The sequence below is a fragment of the Rhipicephalus microplus genome, chromosome X, assembly GCF_043290135.1.
Source record: "Rhipicephalus microplus isolate Deutch F79 chromosome X, USDA_Rmic, whole genome shotgun sequence".
Classification (NCBI taxonomy): Eukaryota; Metazoa; Arthropoda; class Arachnida; order Ixodida; family Ixodidae; genus Rhipicephalus; species Rhipicephalus microplus.
In genome coordinates, this window is record NC_134710.1 from 426,587,312 (window position 1) to 426,613,111 (window position 25,800).

Genomic DNA, 25,800 nt, shown 5'->3' on the forward strand with positions numbered 1-25,800 from the left:
ACATTGGACCACACGATAAATTTCGAAGCGACGGCCATCCTCGAAAGCGAGCCGAACTGGAGGAGAAGGTTGTTACTCGTGTCGTGGCACATTCAGGGAACAGCCCACAACATCAACCGCTTTCTCGGAACCCTTCCCTCCGTGTACAAACACGGACTGCGCTCCACTGCAAAACGAGAGAGAGACAGAGAGATGGGTCATTAGCCACCCCTCGAGTGCTTTGAAGACGCTGCTGCTACGTAGCCTACGCAGTCACTCCTGAAAAAGGAACCAAGTTGGTTCGGAAACGTCGGGTCTCTTAAAAACTTTTGGTTGGAGCCTATATCATCTCCCAGTTTCATACCCAACCAGACAGACTTCTGTCAAATGTTTACATTCACCTCTTACACTGTATACTGAAACTTTTGAGAGCGTGACACGAACACTCACAAGGACCAAGGTGGAGGCGGGTCACAAAAGCCAAGTACCCGCCTTTCAATATTATTATTGCACTGCTTTGCGCACGCAAAGCGTTCTCAGGGTGTCCAAGATCATAATCTTACAAGCGTTTTTTACTCATATCTTGATGCTCCCAAAACACTGTTTTTCAGCCTGAAAATTAATGCCAAGTTGGTTAAAAAATGGGAAATCCAATAAACAGATTGCGTTCATAGAACAAAAGCGAAGTTGATGAACTTTTCCCTGTACTCTTGATCAACGCGAAGAAATGTGAAGCTAGTAAAATGGACAGCACAGTCCAAAACCATGCCTCTACTCAAACTGACCTAATCCAAGCTAGATCCTTTGAGCGTGTAAGTTTGGCGTTTTCTCGGTATTTAGAAGATTTTCTTCAGTCAGAACATTTCCTACAATTTAAGAATTAACAAGTTACCGGAGGTGTAAACGTGAGCAGCTGGATCGGTGGCGCCATTAGGTGATGTAAAGACGTGTATTAGGCAAATAGTAGTAACCAAGGGTACGCTGCGTGGACCCGAACTGGCTATTAGAAACTGCACCACAATCAACCGTGGGCTTCACGAGAGCAAAGCTGTGTAAAGAATGAATGACATCAAAGGTGTTCTACGGACGTTTTTAATACATGCTCCTGTACAATACCTGCTTAGGTTCGCTGCCAATTTCTTTTATCACACACCTTTGAAAACGATAAACAAACGAAGTAAGCAAGGTTACAAACAAGCAACCAAAACTAAGAGCCTCATCGAGCGTATGATGGGGACAAACACTACTGGTACGCGTCGGCTGTAAGTGAGACAAATTGATTTTAACAGCCGCAAAGAGCGTAAACTGTATGATTGAAGTGCGAAATGTCATTTTGAAGTAATTGAACCTATCGAAAATAGGGTAAGGAACTACGATTAAGACAACATTGAAAGACCACAGCACTGTGTTTCCTCCACACTTGTTTGTGTCCTTCATTGTGCTATTTTAAAGCTGTTAACTAACCACTGGAAACAAAGCCAATTGCCGAGTCTTCTATTGATTGCACGGTATAGAGTCACACCATCAAATTTCACATCAAGAGCTCAGGTTGCGGAACAATATACCCGAAGTTTACATACGACAAACGCTGAGCTTCCACCGCAACGTTTAAACAACCCTGACACTGTTTGAGCGTCTCCGGTGTTTGAGTAGCGCCCGCTTCCGCATTCCTTTGCAGTCGTTCCACACTGATCGCGGGCGACAATTCTTTCCTCTTACGAGGCAGGCTGTCGAATGATGTGAGTGATTCGGCAGTTTACCGAAACTGTGGCTGTGCTTGCAGTGCAGATGTAACTGTGTTTTTTTTTTGTTTGCAGTCGCATGTGCTGTTGACAGCAGGCGACATAAAGGATCAATGAAAAAAAAAGAGGAATTGATGAAGAATCATAATGAAACAAGCGCTAAAAGATACACACACTCAGAGAGGACACAGACGAGCACTTACTAGCACCTGAAATTTTATTTCGAAGCGAACACTAATATATGCATAACAGCATGTACGTAATTCCGAACCTCCTCCTGTCATCATCAACAACGTGATATACCAAAATAACCACTCCCATAATCGATGGCATATAACGCGAAAGTAACACGTGTAAAGCCCCCCCCCCAAAAAAAAAAAAACACTAAGAAAAGAAAACAAGACAACGTAAAAAAGAAAATGCACTGGGTTATGTTACGTCCAAAAAAGCAAATTCCGCATTTGTTGGTGAGACAAGTTGAAGGTGAAGAAGAGCGGACAATGGTCATCCCATATCTGCACAACATTTCACATCGGTTAAAAAAAGTAGCATTAAGTTACGGCGTGCGGCTTGTTTTTTCAGCTGAAAACAAATTATCGAAGATTTGCCCAGCAGTAGAAAGGCTAGCCAAAAAGAAAGAAACTGGAGAATGTAGCATAAAACATGGCAGGAGGTACGTTGTGTGCAAAAAAGACGTTGTATACGGAACTGCTTTCACATGTGGAAAGGAATACGTCGGTCAGACTGGTCGGTGCCTGAATGTGCACCTTCGTGATCATGAGAGTTCACAAAAGAGAGCCCCTTACTCACACTTAGCCATGCACTGCAAGGAGAGCACCTGCCAACCGAAATTTTCCGACACATGAATAATTGAAAGGCACAAGAAGCGGACGACGAGGGAAATAATAAAAGCGTATAGAGTTAGGAAAGGAGGTGACAGTTGCGTCAGTCAAGCGTCTGTTCTACTAACAGAAGTGGAATTTGCTTTTTGGACGTACCCAGTGCATTTTTTACAATTTCTTTTTTGTTTTTTTTTTGGGGGGGGGGGGGGCTACACGTGTTTGTTTCCGGGTTTCTGGTTGTGTGCCATCAATTATGGGAGCGGTTATTTTGGTTTATCACGTTGTTGATGGTGACAGGGGAAGGTTAGGAATGACATACATGCGTGTGATGCATTTATTAGTGTTCGCTTCGAAATAAAATTTCAGTTGCTAGTAAGTGTTTTTCTGTGTCCTCTCTGAGCGTTCAAACAAAAGGGTGCCTTCTATATAAGTAAATGTGACCCGTAAGGAGGGTAATGAACACATTCATGTAATTTCCTTATCCAAATTTTACGGTCTCAAGTTTGCATTGCAACTGTACTTGAATTATGTTAACTGATTCCTTGAGGTGCGTGTGATGCGTTCATTTGTATGAGTTTTCCGTGCTTAAAGACTGTTGAAATGACAATGACACATATGTATGTATGTATGTATGTATGTATGTATGTATGTATGTATGTATGTATGTATGTATGTATGTATGTATGTATGTATGTATGTATGTACGTATGTATGTACGTATGTATGTATGTATGTATGTATGTATGTGTGTATATATGTATGTATGTATGTATGTATGTATGTATGTATGTATGTATGTATGTATGTATGTATGTATGTATGTATGTATGTATGTATGTATGTATGTATGTATGTATGTATGTATGTATGTATGTATGTATGAAGTCAACACATGAATATGTAGGCTTCATTAAACGCATGTGGTATTAAATAACAATGAATAAAAACACCTGCTCCTTTCTCTCTCTGTCTAGAAAGAGGGCACTCGAACGCTACAAGTATTTTCCTAGAGACTTTCTTAAGGGACAGAAGGATCACCTTCTTTTTGAACTGTTGCACGGCAGTACTACAGTGGATGACGTTCTCCACCCGGTAGGGTCGGCCCATCATGAGCTCTCTGCTCTGTGCGCCATGCTCAACTTCATCAACGTTGCGCAGCTGGCCGACCGCCTCTAGATCACGCCGACTCAACCTGACGGTGAGGAACTTCAATTTCTGCGTGTGTGTGCGGGTGAGCTGCCAGTCCTTTGTTATATACTACCCCCCCCCCCCCCAACACCCATCCCTCTCACTCCTCTCGAATTCTTCCCGAACCTTTTCCCCCCTTGTCCCCCAAGTGTCACGGTCGGGGTGTCCTCGCCCGAGAGACAGTAACTGTGTCGCTTAACCCCGCTCTTCACCCTCCTTCATTTCAAGAATCTCTTGTCCGACATCCCAGTCTCGACAGCGCATATTGGTGGGGGGGGGGGGGAGGGGGTCACGTATACTAGCAACAGGTCAGAGAGGATTATGGCGACGTACAGGGAACATCATTTGCCAGGGTGCATACAGAGTCACTGCAATAATTAAAATAGCAATAAAAGGGGCACTTTGTGTGACATTTACCTGTTTGTCCATCATGCCCATGAGACCAGTCTTTGGCGACTCGTCGGCATGGTGTTCCGTGTGATTATCGGGCAGGCCGACACTGATCTTGAACGAGCAGTAGCTCGGATGAAGCGTGCTGATGTTGAGCGCCCGCAGCACGACACTGTCCGTCGCATTGGTCGGCGGCACGTTCAGGCAGTCGTCGAAGGACGCCAGGAAGCTGAACGTGCCTCCCATCACCGACACTGGCAGCTTGGCCTGAGCGTCCGTCACTGCGTACAGTCGCCACACTTACGTTAACGAAGTGCGCAGTTGTTGTTTTGTAAAGCGGTTTTCTGTACACAGCACTATGCTCTGTGGCAGAACAACCGATACCAGCCGATCCGTTCGCAACATTTAAAACCAGATTTCGTTCTTTTTTTTTTCTTTGTAGGGGGCCGGATCTATTCTACACACGTAAAATAGATTAACGAACGCTAAAGGACGTGCATATAGGTGCTTGCAAGTACAAATAGAGATGACAAGGGTTGCCATCAGAACCCTCCAGTCACCTGCTGCAAGCACCTCTGCGCTACATTAGCACGACCGGATATGACCGCTGGATACATGTTAACAGATTTTAGAAGACACTGCTTCATTTATTATATTAAACTACATAGTAACTACGACATTCGTCCAATAGGCATGTACACGCAAAGTATCATGCCGTAAGGGCCACTCTATATCACAACAACAAAAAAGGGAAAATCCTGGCTGCCTGAGCTGAGATTTTACGGAGAGACACTCGCTTTCACGTGGCTAAACGGCCCCTAAATCTCCTCTGCAAACACAAATAGGCGCGTTTCACGTCTTCTCGTAACACCAGCAGTCTGTTCACATGACGTCAGGATGAAATAAGTTCTCCATTGGTCGATATACGAAATATACTCGCTCTAATATGTCGTCTACCCTGTTTTTCCATGCAGTCGCATACCCGTTCTGCCGTGACTCGCATTACTATAGTGCGTGATGAACCAATTTCGCTTCATTTTAGGGGTGAAGCTCCTCTTAGTCTAACCTTGTCACACGTCACGCGTAACCGAGAGAAGAAGAGAACAAAAAAAAGCAAAAGATATGGATGACCATTTCTCGTCTCATTTCTTAGATGGCGTTACTCTGCCGCTACTCTGCCGAAGTGCAACTACTCTCCGATTGGCTGCGGAGAACGAGTGCCTCTCCCAGTATCCTGGATAGTCATGGTACGTGGCGGATCGTTGGTTAGGCATGGACGAAGCAGAGCGGTGTGCGCGTTGAAAACGCTTGCGCTCGGCTTCTTTGGCTCGCGTCTCGTCGGTGTTACCCTCACGCCGTGTGCATTTTCGAACGCGATCTGACGCATGAACGCACGGACAGACGGAGGGACGCTTCGCCCCACTCATCATCATTTCCTCCGTGGATATTCTGCGATTTTTCTGGGTTTGCGACTACGCAAGTGCAGACAGAAACATGTAGTCAAAAAACACAAGATCCTTACTATCTCAACGCTTAGTGCTGACATTTCACGTGTTTTGTGAAGAAATAAGTGGCGAGGAGGAGATAGAAAGCGTTGTAAAGGCAAGAAAGATACTGCCTCACCTTTAAACTCGGGGTGGTTTAGGGGCCCTATAAGTACGCTAGTAACTTCGCGGGCATTTAAAACGAAGAAAGTCGTAAAAGGCTCGCTCCAAGCTTGCCAGTTTTCCTTGTTGCTGAGCACTACTTAGCATATTTTCGAACGAAGCTTGTTATGAAGGAAGGAAAGAAGCAGACAAAGAGAGAAGGCAGGGAAGCTAACCAGAAAGACATCCGGTTAGCTACCCTGCACTTGGGGATAAGGAAGGGGACAAGAAAGATGAGAGAGAGGGAACAGAAGGAAAATAAAAGGAAGAGACAGACAGTAAATTCATAGCAGTGTGCAGAATTCCACCACAAGTCAGAGGGGTTTACACAAACCCGTCGTCCTCAAAAAACACAAGAGGCCTTTGACTGCATTGTGGGCTGTCGAGGGATGTGGGTGGGGCTGTAATAGCACTTGCACAGAAAGTGGCCTATCATCCAGTCGCCGCAATTCGTTGGCAAGGACTTGTCTCTCTGAGGCAAATCAAGGACACGGGCACAGCAGGTGTTCGATATTTTCATCGGTACCGCAAACATCGCATGCCGCACTGTCAGTCATTCCGGTTATCGAGGTATATGCTTCCGTGAAAGCAACTCCTTGCCAAAGGCGATAGGAAAGCGAAGCTGCACGTCGATGTAGGCTGGGTGGAGGCCGGAGTTGAATTGAGCCTTGTTATGAGTTAGAGATTTTGCTGTTAGCGGTGGCATAGTACGCGAAGAATCTGGTGAGCGCACTAAAATGCGGTCCTAGAAGTCACACGTACCGGTCACATGCTTATGTGTATGCGCCATTTTCCGTTTCTGATATCGCATTTTGGTCTTTTATTTGTAAAATTTTCTAAAATTAACTAGAGGGGACTCTGGCGCTGCGATCGTTCAGCGACCATGGCAATGATGAGTAGTACATGGATTTGCCCAATCTTCGTGCTTGCGAGGTTCAAACGCACTTATGGCTCTGTTTATTGCTCTATTATGGTTTTGCTTCGAATAAAAGAACGAACCATTGTGAACTTCGTGATCCGATTTGAAGCGGAGAGCATAAAAGGTTAAGGTGGTGAAGTGCAACTGCTGAACTTAAGCTGATTGCCATTTCGTGAAAAAGCAACTTTAAGCAACGTGCAGCCAAACGAAGCCGGAAGTACGAAGACTAGACAAATCTGTGTACTACTCATCAATGTCATGCTCGCTGAAACGCCATGCGTTCCTGCTTCCATAGGCACCATAGTGCCGCAGTTTCTTGTATCTACAGAAAACTCTCTGCTTTTATTGAGATGACTCGTCAAAATCAAGTCCGCTTTTCAATGTTGACTGGACATGAACGCGTGACCATATTTATAGTTTGTTGTATCTGGTAGCAGTTGCGCTGCTAAGCACGGGGGTGAAGGTCCTGTTCCCAGGATGGAGTAAGAAAAAAAGTTGGGAGGGAGCATTGCTCACTCAGTGAGAAAGAAAGAAAGAAAGAAAGGAAGGAGGAAAGAAAGAAGTTGGCCTACGTGTACGTATGCACGCTCGAAGCTTCGCTTGCACCAATTTTTCCTGAACATCAGGGCTCCTGATTCTTTTATTTAAAAAGTTGTTGACATAACATGCGTGTTAGCGATCACCCCTTTTTATATTCGCACAATCCTCCCCACAAACTCCGTCATAAAAAAGCAAAAAGAAAAAAAAGGAAAGGAGAAATAATAACAAGTCCTAGAACTCCTTTTATATTTACCAAATGTAGGTTGTTCATCTTCCATCGGATGGTGTTGTGGTAAAATTCAGTAAAAATGATTGTGCTTGGCTGCCGGGCTGTGTCAATAAAGTTGAAAAGGGTTTGTTATATGATACGCGATGGCAACAACAGCGACAGCTCCAGCGGCTACACTGTAGTATCTGCACGTAAAGCGACAACGTGAGTTCCGTCACTAAGGAGGAATGCGGCGATAGAAAGCGTCCGATAGCAACCTCATGCATTCATCGAGTCGACCCGTTGATTCGATATTGTTTCGACCTTCATTACACGTGCTATTCCATACCCCACAATTTCCAGTGGCATACCTCAGATTGGCAGTTCAGTCTCTTCATATTACCAAAAGAAAAAAAAAAGGCGACACTCAAGTGTCACTGTTGCCTTTTCCGCTCCGGAAAAGCTATTAAGGCTTTGTAAGCTGTTGAATTATCCAGCTGCAAATAGATTAGCATGCTCTGTGAAACACCGAATGTGATTTGCTCATTGTGCTATTGGTGTCGTGTATCTTGTTCCGCTATCCTGCGGTCATATCATGGTTTTGGGACGTTAAACCCCACAAATCAATCAATCGGTAAAAAATACATAGGTCGAACTGCAAGGTCCTTGAATAACCGTTTTAGAGAGCATTAAATAATGCGCACAATGTGGTTCGATGACACCTCAGAATTCATTGCCGTGACTGCGGCTGCGTGCCCCTCTTTTGAGTGTTGTGAGATAATATGAGCAAGCACACTCGCCGGTCACCCGTGCGATAATTGAAGCCTATCACAAAAGTATGTTAGACTGTAGGTGTGTAAGTTCACCGTCAGTTACGCTATTGCAAAAAAAAAAAAGATTGCGTATCTCAATCATTTATTTTCAAGCTGTGTACCACGCTAAAGAACCCCAGGTGGTCAAAATTTCCGGAGCCCTCCACTATACGGCGCCTCTCATAATCATATGGTGGTTTTGGGACGTTAAACCCCGCACATCATGAATAAAGCTGTGTACTGGTTTCCCGCTCCGTCAACAAGTGACAATAGCTTTGTTGACATTGTATCACAGTGGTTGTTAACTGCACCATTCTACGCATGCCCAGTTTCTTCTCTATATATGTACACCATCAGTAAGTTTCCTTGTAGCGCACATAAACAACAGGAAGAAATTAGGGCTAACGGAGACAGACAGAGCACTGACTTTCAACATAGTTTATTCTCAAAAACCAGAGAACATTTATGCACTTGTCTGTTGAGTCACACTCATGTGAGCGTGTGAATAAAGGAACAACATAAAAATATAAGTACAGTCGTACATTTACACACTGATAATGTCATGTCTTGCGTAGATACGTTAACTCTTTTTCTGGCAGTGCTATCGACGGCTGGCTGACGCACATATAGCCAAGTGCGGCAATCTGCTCAGCTTCTATTTATTATATGACGAGTCATTTCACATTCGCTTATAGCTATTATTCTGGTGTTTTCAAAGATAAGGAATCCCAATATGCGGTTTACAATGTTGCGCGAGAAAACCATCAACAGCGATTCTTTCAACTTAATTTTTGTGCTCACGCAACCTATCATTGATGCATCTCCCTGACTGCCCTACGTACCATTTCGCACAAGTCGAGGGAGTGGTGTAGATGCCGGATGTCACGCATTCGACAAACGTATTTCTGTGTTTTACTTCGCAGTTGGGTTTTGACTGTATGCAAAGACTGATAAGCTTATTAGGCGCTGGGAAAACAACATCAGTTTCACTACGCCATGCAATTTTCATTACGTTGTGCGACAACCGGTGGATATAAGACATCAATGCCGTTCGTTTTTTCTCTCGCTCACAAGTTTCTTGCCTCTTCTCAGGGTTACTATCGTTTCGAACTTCATTCAATATACCTTCAGCGACTGTCACCAAAATCTGTCTGGGATATAACCGGCATCCTGAAGAAGCACAGCCTGTTTGTTGAACGCTTCGATGGCACAGTGAACACATGATTTTTTAAGTGCATTTGTGAAACCCGTTTTGACAATCCCTCTCTTAACTAATTTTGAATGGGCTGGGTGATACAATAACAGTGGTTTATTTGCCCTGGGGCTGTACCACCAGCATGACAGGTCATCAATGAACGTAGAATTAACATCCAAAAGCCTAATGCTTCCCTGCACGGAAACCTCGAATGTAACTTCTAGTGGACAAAGGCACTCGCGCATGACAGTAAAAACATTAGAACACTCTGCGTCGAAGTCATCCGATAAACAATTAACAAATACTAAAAAATCATCAACAAGTCTAAAGATTTTAACAACTTTTGTCTCACTGAGACGGACACGCAGGTCTCTGTCGAGCTTGGCTAAATATAAGTTGCTCAAACCTGGCGCTAAGCAGGATTGACCCCTTTTTTCTGTAGGTACAGGATGTCATTTCTTTCAACAAAGGTCGATTTTAGGTGCGTGCTTAAAAGTTCTAAAAAGAATGATCAGGTTTAGCCCGCTTGCGTGCTAAATCTAACGTCCCCAAATGTATGATTGCATGACTGAACACAGCCCCACCGCTGTGGTCTAGTGGCTAAGGTACTCGACTGCTGACCCGCAGGTCGCGGGTTCGAATCCCAGCTTCGGCGGCTGCATTTCCGGTGGAGGCGGAAATGTTGTATCCCCGTGTGCTCAGATTCGGGTGCACGTTAAAGAACTGCAGGTGGTCGAAATTTCCGGAGCCCTCCACTACGGCGTTTCTCATAATCATATGGTGGTTCTGGGACGTTAAACCCCACATATCAACCAATGAATGACTGAACCCAACTTAACAATTAATTTTGCGGCAAAGAGTAGTACAAGCCAGAGGGAGCGAGAACAAACCGAGGGGATAGGAGAGATAGGAAAGATGGAAACACGGTCACAGGAGTCCGAGCACGGAGCACCACTTGCGAGAGCTCTTGTCGGCGTCAGTAGATGGCATAGAGCAAGTCCAGTCGGTCAGAGCTACACTGTCGTCGAAGGTCGTCGGCATCAGGAGATGACGTAGGGCGAGCCCAGTCGGCCAGAGCTACGCTGACGCCGGAGATCGCGAGGGCACAACCAGTCGGCACGGAATCCAGCAAGCGAGTCCTAAAGGAGCTCGCCCGCGGCGTGACTCTGCGAACGCACTGGTATTTACGTCATGCTCATCCGTTGGCTGCTTCGACTATTCTACCTCGTCGTTTTATATCTATCTATCTATCTATCTATCTATCTATCTATCTATCTATCTATCTATCTATCTATCTATCTATCTATCTATCTATCTATCTATCTATCTATCTATCTATCTATCTATCTATCTATCTATATATATATATATATATATATATATATATATATATATATATATATATATATATATGCTGGGGTGAAATTCAATGGATACGGTGAAAAATGAGGTAGAAAAAGAGGTCGACAAACGTTTCGGCAGGCCCACCTGCCGAAACGTTAGTAAAACTTGTGCTTTTTCTACCGTATATATATATATTGCTGCGACAGGTTCGCCACATTCAAGTAGCCCGCCACAATCATCGTCACCAGCACCAGCAAGACCCGGCTCGGCTGGCATGCGCCACGCGTTCGGACGTTCAACAACGAGGAAGAGGAAGTTAGTCAGATCTGTGCCACTCGGCTACTCGAATTTGACGACCATAGTTTTTAGAATCGTGGGCACAAGTTCGCCCTAATAAAGACGCTTGTTTTTTTTAACCTGTCGGCGTCAGCATCGCTACATTTCTGGTGGAGGTGCTGGGCATGAATCGAAGCCCCACGAGCTCAAGACAGCGTAGCCCCGACGACCAGCGTATCAACCCCGTGGAAGTGACTCCTGTACACCAGAGGGCAAGTCGCCGTCTTCGAGGTGACTCACCTGAGTTCGGTCCTCTTCACTTCATACCAAGGGGAATTCAAACGATGGATGCCACCACTATGACTAGCCAGGTAACACCGGCACAAGTGTTCATTAGCCAACCGCACCAGCCGCCAGTTTTCCACGGCGACTCGTACGAGGATGTTGAAGATTGGTTGGACCTGTTCGAGAGAGTAGCGACCTTGAATGGATGGGACGAAAGAGAGAAGCTCCGTCGCGTATACTTCGCCCTGGAAGACTTCGCGAAGACATGGTTTGAGAACCATGAAACCTCGTTGTCTACCTGGGAGGTATTTCGACGACAAGCGGTGGCTACGTTCGCGAACATAGACAGGAAAGAAAAGGCGGAGGCAGCTCTTCAATCGAGAAACCAGCTAACAAACGAGAGTGCTGCTATGTACATTGAGGACATGGTCCGCCTGTTCAAGCGTGCGGATTACAACATGGCTGAGGATAAGAAGGTGCGCCATCTAATGCGCGGAGTGAAGCAAGAGCTGTTCGCCGTTCTCGTCCGCAACCCTCCGAGCACGGTTGCTGAGTTTTACTCGGAAGCGACGGCCATCGAAAGAACACTGGAACAGCGGGCTCGGCAGTACAACCGGAATCTTAACTGCGCATCTGCACAGGTATTTCCCGGAGGCGTGCGAAACGACGTTGAAGCCCTGCGAGAGCTAATTAGATCAGTTATCAGAGAAGAACTGAGCAGACTGCATATGCTCCAGACTTCAACTGCACTATCTGTTACGGACGTTGTTCGTGACGAACTGAGGCAGGTGATACGAGAGCCAGAGCGTGAGCTGCAGCCGGTTCGACCTATCCGAACATACTCTGAGGTTGTCAGACAACCCACGGTACACAGCAATGCAGCAGTTGCGATGGCAACGACTCCTCTCCCACCTGCGGCACGCAGCGCACCTCGTCCACGGGAACCGACAGCTACCTATCTGCCCCCAGGAGCACGTAGCACACATCACTATGTGGAGCGTAGGCCCAGGAAAAATGACGTCTGGCGTGATCACGAGCGCAGGCCTCTGTGTTTTCATTGTGGGGAAGCGGGTCATCTGTACAGATTCTGTCCTTACCGACAGGCTGGATTAAGAGGCTTCCCGTCATATGCACCGTGCCCCCGAAACGGCGAACGACCAGCGGAGATTGAGGAGTATTTGTCGACGCGCCAGAACTCGCCAACTCTACGCCAACACCGGTCACGGTCACCATCGCCTATGCGCTACCGGTCATCCAGCCCACGTACACCTTCAAGGCTGCCTGGTCATCGCTCTCCAAGTCCACACCCGGAAAACTGAAGCAAGCGACCTGTGGAGGTGAGGCCGCTGATAACGTCAGTTACAAAGATCCTCCAATTTGGTTTGAGGGTGATGACGGTGTATTTCCGGTAGATGGGTGCAGCAACGAAAACGTTACTTCAGATTTGCGGTTGAGAATGGAAGGATGGGAGCTGAATGCCTTAGTCGACGCCGGTGCTGATTATTCAGTGATAAGTCACAAGATGGTGAAAAAGCTAAACAAAGTTGTGACACGGTGGAGTGGATCGCAGATACGCACGGCAGTCGGTCACATTATTACGCCCCTTGGCAGATGCACTGCAAGACTTGAAATACGGGGCTTTATTTACGTGGCCGATTTCATTGTGCTGCCAGAATGTTCAAGAGAACTCATTATAGGAATGGATTTTTTGCGAGCTAATGGCGCCGTAATTAACCTGCGTAGGTCCAGCGTGTCGTTTTCGACTGAACGAGCTATACCTGTGGAGGAATCTGAGGAACGACGCCTAACTGCTCTACGCGTTGTTCATGATGACGTAACTGTGCCGCCACGCTGCAGTATAATGGTGCTCGTAGAAAATGATGCATTGTACAACCGCGAAGGCATAGCGGATACAAATGTAGGACTGTTTTTGAACAAAGGTGTCTGCGTAGCTAGAGGTCTTGTTCAGTTGACAAAAGGCCGTGCAGATGTCCTACTCACAAATTTCTCCAATGAGCTTCAACACATCGCTCAAGGCACGGCTATCGCCTATTTACACGACTTCTGTATGGCGACCGAACTATGCAGCTTAACGACATCAACCACTCGACCAGTGGCCTGCAACATCGACACATCCGTGACCGTCAATCAGAGCCTTCCGGACAGTCAGAAGAAACAGATTTACGCCTTGGTAAAAGAATTCTCTGATTGCTTTTCAAGTACCTCGAAGGTCCAGCGCACGTCCATCACGAAACACAGAATTATAACGCAAGACGACACGAGGCCTATATGCCAGCATCCATATCGGGTGTCACAGAAAGAACGGGAAATTATCAAGAAGCAAGTGGAGGAGATGCTTTCTGATGATGTCATCCAGCCTTCGAATAGTCCATGGGCGTCTCCCGTAGTGCTCGTTAAGAAGAAAGACAACACACTTAGATTCTGCGTCGACTACAGAAAACTGAACAGTGTAACTAAACGAGATGTCTACCCCTTGCCACGTATCGACGATACACTAGATCGGTTGCGATCCGCAGTTTTTCTCCTCCTTAGATCTGAAAAGCGGATATTGGCAAATAGAGGTCGACGAGCGGGACCGTGAAAAAACGGCATTCGTAACACCAGATGGCCTCTACGAATTCAAAGCGCTTCCATTCGGCCTCTGTTCCGCACCAGCGACGTTCCAGCAAATGATGGACACTGTCCTCGCCGGATTGAAATGGCAGTCATGCCTAGTGTATTTGGATGACGTGGTGGTATTCTCTGCAACGTTCGACAAACATCTAGAGCGACTACGCACAGTATTGGAAGCCATCCGGTCAGCGAAATTGACGATCAAACCCGAAAAATGCCACTTCGGCTTCGAAGAGCTGCGATTCCTTGGACATGTCATTAGTTCCGAGGGTGTTCGTCCCGATCCCGAAAAGACAGCTGCTGTTCAGAGGTTCCCTACACCCAGAGACAAAAAGTCAGTGCGTCGATTTTTGGGTTTATGTGCCTATTATAGACGATTTGTGGAAAACTTCTCAAAGATTGCGGAACCTCTTACAAAACTGACAAAAGACGATGTGCCCTTCACGTGGGAAAGCGAACAACAGAAAGCTTTTGACGAATTAAGGAAACGACTACAGGGTTCACCAATACTTGCCCATTTTGATGAGACAGCCGACACAGAAGTCCATACCGATGCCAGCAATGTCGGCCTCGGCGCCATCCTTGTCCAGTGGCAAAATGGTCAAGAGAAAGTGTTAGCCTATGCCAGCCGCAAACTATCAAAAGCTGAGGCAAACTACTCTGCAACTGAAAAAGAGTGCCTCGCAGTCATCTGGGCCATAAACAAGTTTCGACCCTACCTTTATGGTAGACCGTTCAGAGCTGTCAGTGACCACCATGCTCTATGCTGGCTGGCAAATCTCAAGGACCCGTCAGGTCGACTAGCAAGATGGAGCCTTAGGCTGCAGGAGTATGATATTACGGTCGTGTACAAATCGGGAAGGAAACACAGCGATGCCGACTGCCTGTCACGCTCTCCCGTCGATCCAAGTGTACCTGAAGAGGACGACTTCCCGTTTCTAGGCGTTGTCGACACATCCAAAATCGCTCAACTACAACGAGATGACCCGGATTTGCTGGCACTTATACAACACCTGCAGGGTCTCGACGTTCAAGTCCCTCGCATATTCTCCAGAGGGCTCTCCGCGTTCTGCCTTCGAGGAAGTGTCCTTTACAGGAGGAACTTCGAACCTAATGGCGAAACGTTTTTACTAGTCGTGCCCACAGCCATGCGAGAGGAAATTCTGCACGCATGCCACGACGAGCCAACATCTGGACACATGGGTGTGAGCCGAACATTCGCCAGGATTCGCCTGAAATACTATTGGCCTAAGTTGCTCGCATCAGTGCAGCGCTACGTGAAAACTTGTCGTCAATGTCAACGGCGCAAAACTCCACCCGTAAAACCAGCCGGCCTTCTCCAGCCAATAGACCCTCCAGATGCCCCATTCCAACAAGTCGGCATGGACTTCCTAGGACCTTTGCCGACATCGCGTGCAGGCAAGAAATGGATAGTCGTAGCCACAGACTATCTCACCCGTTATGCTGAAACTGACTCTCTATACAGTGCGACAGCTGCCGAAGTCGCCAAGTTCTTTGTGAACAACATAGTGCTCAGACATGGTGCGCCAATCGTCGTTATTACGGATCGGGGCACCGCATTTACTGCAGACCTAATGCAATGCCTGATGCGCATGACAAATACCGATCACAGAAGAACAACGGCGTATCACCCTCAGTCAAATGGCTTAACCGAACGCCTCAACAGAACTCTGACCGACATGCTATCAATGTATGTTGATGTTGAACATAAACAGTGGGACGAAATATTACCCTACGTAACATTCGCATATAATACAGCCGTTCAAGAAACAACCCACGTTGCCCCTTTCGAACTAGTATTCGGCCGAAGAGTGACCACCCCGCTGGATGCCATGTTACCACTACAGGACGAAAGCAGCTATCCACCTGACTTAGATGACTTCTTGCAAAGAGCCGAAGAAGCACGGCAAATGGCAAGATACCGAATACGCCACCAACAGCACGTCGATTCTAGTCGCTACAACAAGCGACGCAGTGACACACTTTATCATCCCGGTGACAAAGTGTGGATATGGATACCAGTGCGCCGCCGCGGACTCTCTGAAAAGCTTCTTTGCCGATACTTCGGCCCTTATGAAGTACTCAACCGTATCAGCAACGTCACTTATGAAGTTAGGTCTGCTGGACACGTGAGTTCAAGACGCCGCAATCCCACGGAAGTGGTCCACGTAGTCCGCATGAAGCCCTATCATGACAGATCGTCGAACAACGAGTGAGAGTGCGCGTGTATCTTTTCACTGTCTTAAGCATCGGGACGATGCGTCTGAGGAGGGGGGCAATGCTGCGACAGGTTCGCCACATTCAAGTAGCCCGCCACAATCATCGTCACCAGCACCAGCAAGACCCGGCTCGGCTGGCATGCGCCACGCGTTCGGACGTTCAACAACGAGGAAGAGGAAGTTAGTCAGATCTGTGCCACTCGGCTACTCGAATTTGACGACCATAGTTTTTAGAATCGTGGGCACAAGTTCGCCCTAATAAAGACGCTTGTTTTTTTTAACCTGTAGGCGTCAGCATCGCTACAATATATATATATATATATATATATATATATATATATATATATATATATATATATATATATATATATATATATATATATATATATATATATATATATATATATCCGACTGCGGGCCGACCTCTCCACCCTTGCTCCGAATAAGCACATGCACGCGAGCACGTAAGCGAGCAAACAAGTCCATCGCCCTATACTTCCTCTCTTTTTCTCAATCCACGAAAAAAAAAACGCGATTCCAGCTTACCCGTTCGTCTACCCTTGGTATCTATGGTCCTTCCCAATGGAACGGTGGGGTCCGCAAATCACTCACGCGGCTTATCAGCCGTGTTATGGAAGTGGTGCGAGCACTCGACAGACATTTCGCGGACCACTTGTCGAGGCCCTGTCTCGCACACTCTTGTCAAACGCCATCATGGAAGCGACAGCAAACAACGCGGAGGGACTGCGATAAACGTGTATAGTTATGAGAGAACCGAACGAAGCAAGAAGCTGAGAGAAATGAAAAAAAAAAATGTTATAGAGGTGAATTACCTAAAAAAAGAAGGCTTCTGATTACCTTCGAAATTCCACTTTAAAAAATTCCTTCAAGAAGAACTATAGAAGCTCATTAACGCCCAGGACCATATCTCTCATCATGTGTAACCTGGTGGTCCCTGAGTGGGTGTAGCCAGGTGACGGTTCAGATAACTCGTGCTTACTGCAGACTGAACAAGTTTATTTCACTCGCTCGTTCGACTCGCTCACTCACTCACTCACTCACTAGTGGTCGCAATCACTGTGAAGGTCGCAGTCCCATCAACTAATTCACCCAATAGGGGAGACCCACGCCGAGGGAGGCACTGCAGAGCCTGGCGCTGTCAGTCAATGCGGGGTGAAAACTGGTTACTCGAGTGTTGACCCTTCCGCTGTCCCCTTCAACCTGCCTTGAAAACGCATTGCTTTGCACGCGTTCTGCACGTGTTTTTGAGAGTTTCGCGTCGCGCACGGTTATGATGTATACGCTTCTCTCCGCGTTTAATAGGATCACCGCAATTGAGGATTTTTTTCGTGGCAGCAACTTGGTAAAAGGGCAGCGTCTGCTCAGCCATGTAGCCGATGCGAAGGAAGTTGTAGCAGACGACGCCGTCCTCGTCAGAGCGAAGTGTGTTTCGCAAGTGAAAGACGACGCTGTTTACGACGTGGAGTTACAGGTGAATACAACTTTCTGTACGTTCATAATTGTATACCTGTTTTATTTGGTTTGCTGTGTGTACTATGCACTATGTTTGTTACTGGATACATGGGTCAGGCCACTTCTCGTGCATTAGGTTAAGCGTTTCTTGCGCTGTGACTGCTATTAGTTGGGATACCTCAATTTACTAGCGCCAACCCAAGTTATCGTGGGATATATACACAGCACTTCAAAAATAAATCGTCTCTTTGGGGCTTCTTACTGACCCACAACTAAAATTTACATCTATCTCGCGTGTCTTTCCTTGCATTATCACCGTTCTCATCGCGGTTACTTCGAGTTCACAAACAGCGTGCGTACCAACATGATGAGCGCCCAGCTTTCAGAGAAACTTTTTTGCGTGTGTCTACTCTGCAGGGGAAGAGCACATTGCTATAAAAGCATTTTATCTTGGTCACTAAATTCACCATGTTGTTCGGGCTGCCCCAGAACACTCAGTAACAACTAGCTCACTGTGTCTGCCAATGGACGTGCATCAACAGCTAATGCATTTTTTTTCTTTTTTTTCCGTAGTTGTCGTGGTCACGTCTACTCAAACGGGACCTTCGCATCTCCAGCGGCAAATGTAATTGCATCACTGGCGTCTCTAGCGATTCTAAATCACTTGAAAGCGTGTCATAGACATCGAGCAAAACAGAGTTCTCTTCATCTTGCATTGCTGAGTCGTCTTCAGCAATGCATTGCATCTTGCATTGCAGGGACATTTCACGTGCAGCGCGCGCTTCGCAAATGCGTGGAAGCAAAGGGAGCGGAAGGGTCGCTACACGCTACTGTTGTGCGCTTTTTCTGGCAGGGGAAAGGCAAGCGCTGGCGTCGGCGGGCAAACTTGAGCGGGTCTCCCCTATACGGCAGCCTCGTATATTCACAATGGGCTAGTCATATACAGCTCTAATGCAAAACCAATACAGCGGACAAAAAGTCCGCCTCACGAAGCTTTCAGTTCACATGTGGTCATTTCAATCGGCTGGCTGACCTCGATAATGAATGATAAACGCAGCGTCAGTTGATGAGCCAGAATTTTTTTTTCAGTGCTTATTTCACGTGCAACCGCCCACATGCAAAGGCATCTTCGTCTATACGCACATATAGAAACACACGCGTTTGTGTGTGAGTGTGTATGTGTAGACGTGAAAATTTGAAAATTTTGCAAATGTGCTTTTTTACGAATACGGGCGAAGAGTTGCCCAAGACAAATGCTCTTAACACAGATTGGCCTAGGGTCTAACAATATGTGAGGCAACACTGCATCTTTTTTACGTACGCATTTTGATTCGTACGAAGAACATGTACTCGGAAACTCTCCTTTGTAAGACGTGATATAAATATCTAGCGTTGTACGTCCCAAAAGCACAATATGACTATTAGGCACGCCGTGGTAAATTCGGTCATTTGGTGCTCTTAATGAACGCTGACATTGCAGAGAACACGGGCCTACAGAATTTCTCCTCCATCCAAATGCGACCGCCGCAGCCAGGACCGAACGCGCGACTTTCAGGTGAGCATCCAAGCACCGTAAAACCCATATACCACCAAGGCAGGCGATTCGGAAGACAGGGCTGCCATACAGGAAACCGAAGGGACAAAAATAATGATCTGTGGCTAGCATTCGGTACTACTTTAGAAGGCGTTAGCGAATTACAATTCATCATACTAATGCTAAAAGATAAAAAAAGACAAAGGGAGTTTGTTACAGGCAATTGATGACAAAACTTGATCCCCTTCGAAATTTTACTTGAAAATTTTCTTCGAGAAAAATTATAGAACGTCATTAGGGCCTAGGACCAGATCACTCATCATGTGTAACCTGGTGGTCTCCGAGTGGGCCTATAGCAGGGTGACGTTCAGTTAACTCGTGCTTATTGCAGACTGAATAACTTTATTTCACTGGTGAAAAAAATATTGCCGTTAGTGGATGTCGTGCAGTGTTAGGCTTTACTGAGATTAAAAAGAGCTGAGATTACTCCCCAAAAGAAATTAACCTAGGAATAGCGCTCGAAAAGATAGGTGGGCTCTCACGCAATAAAACGGAAGTATTAACGTTCAAACTAAAAAAAAAAAACATCAGCCTAATGCCTTTTTTTTTTTCTTATTCTGGTGATGCGCGGGCGTGAGTTGATTTGATTAATATGCGGGGTTTAACGTCCCGAAACCACCATAAGATTATGAGAGACGCCGTAGTGGAGGGCTCCGGAAATTTCTACCACCTGGGGCTCTTTAACGTGCACCCAAATCTGAGCACACGGGCCTAAAACATTTCCGCCTCCATCAGAAATGCAGCCGCCGCAGCCGGGATACGATTCCGCGACTTGCGGGTCAGCAGCCGAGTAGGTTAGAGCCACTAGAACACCGCGGTGGGGCACAGCGGACGTGAGTGGTGACTTAGAAATGTGGCAGCTTGGCCTAGTTGGTATGGCATGTTCTATGTTCCACTCGATTGCGACTCAAACGATATGTGTGTTCGAGGATTGTTTAAAGCCTCTTGTGTTGACACATGAAATGCCCGAGAATGACAAGTTAGGCTTTTTGGATTTAAGACTGGCTTTTAGCTCACAGCACATCTGTTGGTGTTATGAACCACGTGCGCAGAAATCTCTACTTTATTTTTCTTCCGCTCACAGCAAGTTAGTTAAGCAAGGCATAGCACGAAGCTGTCTTGAGAATGCCTTAAATAGGTCGTGCGCCCACAATATCTCTGCGAGCTTCAAAGCTCAAGTTTCCCGGCTTAAGGCTTCGGGCTTCCCCGAGGCGTTTATCACTTCCGTTGCTGAGACTATCCTGCGGACTAATAGGGTAGAGCAGAGGCAGCGACAGAATCCGAGAAACACGGATACAGAACGTGAAAAGATAGCCGTGATTCCATACAAACACCAGATATCACACAGGCTCAAGAAAATCGAAAAATGTGTTGGAGTTTGAGTCCTGTTCTCGGCACCACTCAAATTAATCAGCCTCTCCAAATCTACAAACCCCCTGAAAACGCAGTCATCAACGGAATGCAAAGTTCAACATAAAAAGAGGTATGTGCCATTCTCCAGGGAAGTTGTCTATAGGACCCCCTTTCATGCGGTGCTTGTTATGTCGGAACGACCGGAAGCTGTCTGAATGATCCGCTGAGAGAACACGCTAACAATGTTAGAAACGGGAAAGATGGTTTTCTTGCTCAGCACTGCACTGAGTGCAATTGTGTGCTCCTTTTCAAGGACACAACGACGCTGTACAAGCACAAAGATGAGCGCACCCGTGTCATTGTCGAGGCCGCGCAGATGGAACGCGAACAGGTGCCTTGTATTAGCAGCCCTTCGTGGCTCTGTCCGAGAAGGAACTCAGGTTCCTCGAAGGTTTTGGTGCGCGCATGTAGTTATATTATCTTTACTTTTCTGTTTCGTTTTCTTACAGATTTTTCTGTGCCGTTTTTCTGTGTTTTTGTTTTTTTGTTTTTTTTTCTTACTCATGCTCTGCTCTTTGTGCCACATGGTTTTTGTCAGTTAGCGCTCGTGTCTTTCGTGTCCTTCTTGTCTCTGTGTCGTCGTTTTGTTCTCGCGCTATAACTATCGTAGTGAGTGGTGAACCTCGAAGAATTATAGAAGAACAATATAGACTCTCCTGAAGTTTGCTGGCGAAGTGTTTTGATAATTCCTCGTTTTGTAAAAACGAGTTATTTTCTCAGTCATAAGTGAAATTAGTTCCAAAATTTGTACATCAAATTTATGCCGATGCTATAAGACGAAATCCTCAAATCAATAACAGTCCTAATGGCATAAGCTTTCATAATTGAAAGCGTACGCCACAGCTGCTGCATGCATCTGACTTCTTCCGCTCATGTTCATGCTTGTACTGCACTTTTCTTGGGTGTTCATAAACCCGTGATGGTCTACAGGGGCGTATACCTAAGATTTTCTTCTGAGAGTGCCCTAAGACTTTCAACAATTTCTAAAATTGTTGCGATCATTGCACGCATACGTGTGTGTGTGACCGTGTGTGCGTGCACATATTCCTACAAAGTACAAAAGCTTTGCGGCGAAGGGGGGGGGGGGGTTGACATGACCTTACCAGACCACCGTTGTCGCTATGCCTATGGTACTCGAAATTATTCCGTAGTTTCACCACACAAATGCGCCCCTTTAAAAAAAATGCAGCGAGAAGCGAAGGCACAGACGAAAAGATAAATTTTCTGCACGGAGCTAGTTATTCTGACAGCATTATTCTCCATCAAACAACGAAAGCTGCTTCCGGGCTGGGCACTGTTGCTGATCCTACCGAAGCTATGTCCCATAAGATGATACCGTGGGAGAGTATGTTATTACCAAATGGAAAGTGGATGCCTGCTAAACAAGTTAAAAATCTTAACAACAACTTTACTCGCTAGAAGCGAGAACATTATTTAGTTTCTCCAATCGATTGACTGAGTGAATATTCACTCAGTGAATCGATTGGGAAAACTGTATTTTCGGGCAATAAATATGCGCCCGTTACGCACCAAAAAATAAGCAGGAAAAATACGCAATAGGTCTCTAACGTCGTAACCTTGAGCACAGTAAATTTTTATAAAAGCAAAAGTATCTTATACGGAATGTAAAGCAAACGTTAACCAATTAAACGTTATTGTGATGCCACAAAGGCGTCAACACAGCCACGCAAATATAGTTTTTAACGCTCGGTTCGCAGAACCTCTTTATAATTTTATTATCTAGCCTGGTAAGTGAAAAGTGTAATGTCGTGTCCACACACTCTTGGGTGTCGTTCTTTTCGGCATGGATGAGAAAGTCAGCACCGGAGCAGATAAAAGACTAAAAGGGACAGATGCCTCGTATTGGCCGGCTATAATCCCGGAGGCTCATTTTCGCCCGTCGGCGAGCACCTTAAGAAGTAAGTTACAAACAAAACAAAACCACGTGCCCATCACTTGCTGCTTTTTTTTATCCACACTGAGGAAGACGAAGTGATTCGTTTACGGAACACACCTTGCTCGTCTTTGTGCTTTTCTGGATTTTTCGCTGCAGTTGTGGGGTCTATCGCCCCATATATCGTGGTGATAGATGTTCAACCTCATGGGGCACCGTCCGAGTCCGGTTCGACCGCGGGCACTTCTTCGAGGAAGCGAGGAAACACGTCTAGTGAGAGTGAGGACACTGTACTCTGCATCAAGCGACGAGTCCTCGGACGACGGCTGCCAACCCGTCCTGTACCGCAAGGCTAAACGACGGATCGTCAATGCATCTTCGGCATCAAGCACGACCACCATGAAAACTGCCCCTCAGCGATGGCAACCCTATCCTGTGTTTGTGCCACTGAAGGCTACCGACAGTCTTCGCGGGCTGAACAGGCAAGCGCTCTCTGTGTATCTCGAGAATATTACGCCAAATCAGATCAAAGAAGTACGTCTAAACGCAAGAAGGAACATCTTGGCAATCGATGTGCTGAACCCACGTGCGCTAAACGCGCTTTAGAAAGTAACGCAACTGGGTAACATCAATGTCAAGTCTATAATACCAGCTGATAACACCACTTCAACAGGGGTCATTTATGACATCGCCACTGAAATTCTAAACTCGGATCTCTCAGTGCTAATAAAACCGGCAAATGAAGACAACGTCATTGTGAATGTCAGCCGCGTTGGTAACACACATTGTGTGAGAATTACGTTCAAAGGGGACTGTCTCCCCTCCCATGTGAAGGTTGGCCACTTTCGTCAACAGGTCCGACCATTTATTCCAAAACCTATGCGATGTCATAAGTGCCAGAAGATCGGCCATGTGCAGGGAGCGTGCAGGAACTCCGAAGTATGCCCTCGATGCTCAGAACCACACACCGAGGACAAATGCAACGCAACCATACTAAAGTGCCCTAATTGTCAAGGTGCCCACAGTGCATCTTCCAAAGACTGTCCACGCACAAAGAAGGAGTTTACTATTCTTAGACTATTCTCTACCCACAAAGAGGCCGCGGAAAAAGTCCGGCAAAGACGACGACGTCACCGTCGAAGATCTTCGCGAAGAACAGAGTCAACTACAAGAAGTAAGTCAACGCATCTGGGAACGGCGCCCACTGCAGGGTACACCACGGCAAACGCAGACAATGGAAGAGAGAAAACAAGTAGATCTCTCTCTACTGAAGAGTGGCCGCCACTTACGCGCACGCAATTTGTGGAAGAACCGCATCAGAAGCCGCCTTCATCAAAGCAAGCTGAGACAACAGAGGAGCAGCTGAACTTGGATAAGCAAGTGATTGCACTTCTACGACCCATAATTATTTCCATTCGCACGGTGTTAAACAACATGCGCAAAACGTCAGCCAGAAGTGCACTTCAAGTACTGGACGCTCTGAGTCCAGTACTGGCGGCTCTTGAGTAGATAATTGCCCACCAGCCACTGTCTTTCAGGGAAGAGGTCAAAAAAGCAACAATTTTTCAGTGGAGTGCACGGGGACTGAAATCACGCATTGCAGATTTCCGTCGGTTCTTTTCCACCAATATGTTTCCCATCATCGTCATCCGCGAGCCAAATTTACCGAGCGCTATCAGACTCTCCGGATATGAATCACTTATGTCGGCTTGTTATAGTGGAAACAGCAAGGTCCTGCTCTTTATTCGCTGTGACCTGACTTACATTATTCGGTCTGTACCACCTGACAACGATAACCAATATATATGCTTAACAGTGAAGAAAACGGGTCTTATTGTCCCTGTTGTCGGTGTATACCTGTCGCCATCAAGTAGATTTGACCACAGAAGACTAGGACACATTCTATCATCCACTCCTGGCCCATTGGTGATCATCGGAGACTTCAACGCCCACCATACGCTATGGGGGAGCCCGAAGATCAGCGCGAAGGGTAGAAGTCTGATAACGTTTGCTTCAGACAACGAGCTGTGCTTGTTAAATGATGGCAGCCCAACATTTTTACGTGGCCCTGAATACAGCAGTTGCCTTGACTTGGCTTTTGTTTCTCGAGGTCTCGTCAGATGTGCAGGATGGTTTGTGGACATAGAAACACATGGGAGCGACCACATTCCCACATATGTCAAGATCAGAGGATTATCACCTTGCAAGGTACGCGAAACTATCCAAAGAGTGGACTCGACCAAGTTTGAATCTCTCATGGAAGAACGCTGTCAAGAGAACACCTCATTTGACTTAGAAGAGGTGATCAAGTCCACAGTGCAAGACACAGTGTGCGCCCTCACATGCTCTTCGAGAGTAACCGAACTTGATGTGAAATTAGAACGACTTTGGGCTCTCCGATGGCGTGCGGAACGAAGGTACCGACGCACGAAAGCAATCGACGATTTACGAATCGCTAGACGTCTTCAGAAGAAGATACAACGCCACATAGATAAGCTACAGTCACAACGTTGGGCAGCCTTCTGCGCGTCGTTAGATCGTCGCAAGCCTTTATCACACTTGTGGAGAACAATAAGAGGGCTCCGGACAGCTCCCGTTCAGCGGTCTTCATTCAAGGCTCTAGCCCTCTCTTAACAGAGATCGGAGGTCGACGTGGCAGAAGAGTTCTGTGCTAACTTATCTGGTCAACTCGCAGATCCCAATATCTCCACGCTCTCACGTGGTGGCACGACATCACACGATCACCACATGGACCAATTTTTTTCTATTCATGAGCTTAAAGCAGCACTGGCTTTGTGTAGACGGACATCAGCACCCGGGCCTGATGGAATATCATACAGAGCACTGTGTCACTTTGGTAAGTGTGCGAGGAGTGCCCTCCTCGAGACATACAACGATTCGTGGCGAGAGGGCACCCTCCCAGTTAACTGGAAGACCAGCCGTTCGGTTCCATTACTGAAGCCTGGCAAGTCACCATTGGTGCTCACATCATACTGCCCGATTGCACTGGCTAGTTGCTTGAGCAAGGTGATGGAGAGGATGGTACTTGGACAGCTAGAATGGTTCCTGGAGCATCACAACATCTACCCGGACGCTATGACGGGATTTCGCCATGGCCGGTCATCAATTGATAGCGTCATAGACCTGGTCAGCTAGGTGCAACACGAAAAAGGCCGTAAGCGTCTC

At 46.5% G+C, this 25,800-nt stretch overlaps 1 protein-coding gene across 1 annotated transcript in view; it reads right to left on the reverse strand.

The window, feature by feature from the left end:
• Window positions 1-25,800, reverse strand: part of LOC119160928 (nose resistant to fluoxetine protein 6) — a 119,767-nt gene that overhangs the window by 55,131 nt on the left and 38,836 nt on the right. The window contains exon 3 of the mRNA XM_037413206.2: window positions 4,169-4,422. Within this exon, the coding sequence (XP_037269103.1) occupies window positions 4,169-4,422 (254 nt within the window). The remainder of the gene's footprint in view (window positions 1-4,168; window positions 4,423-25,800) is intronic.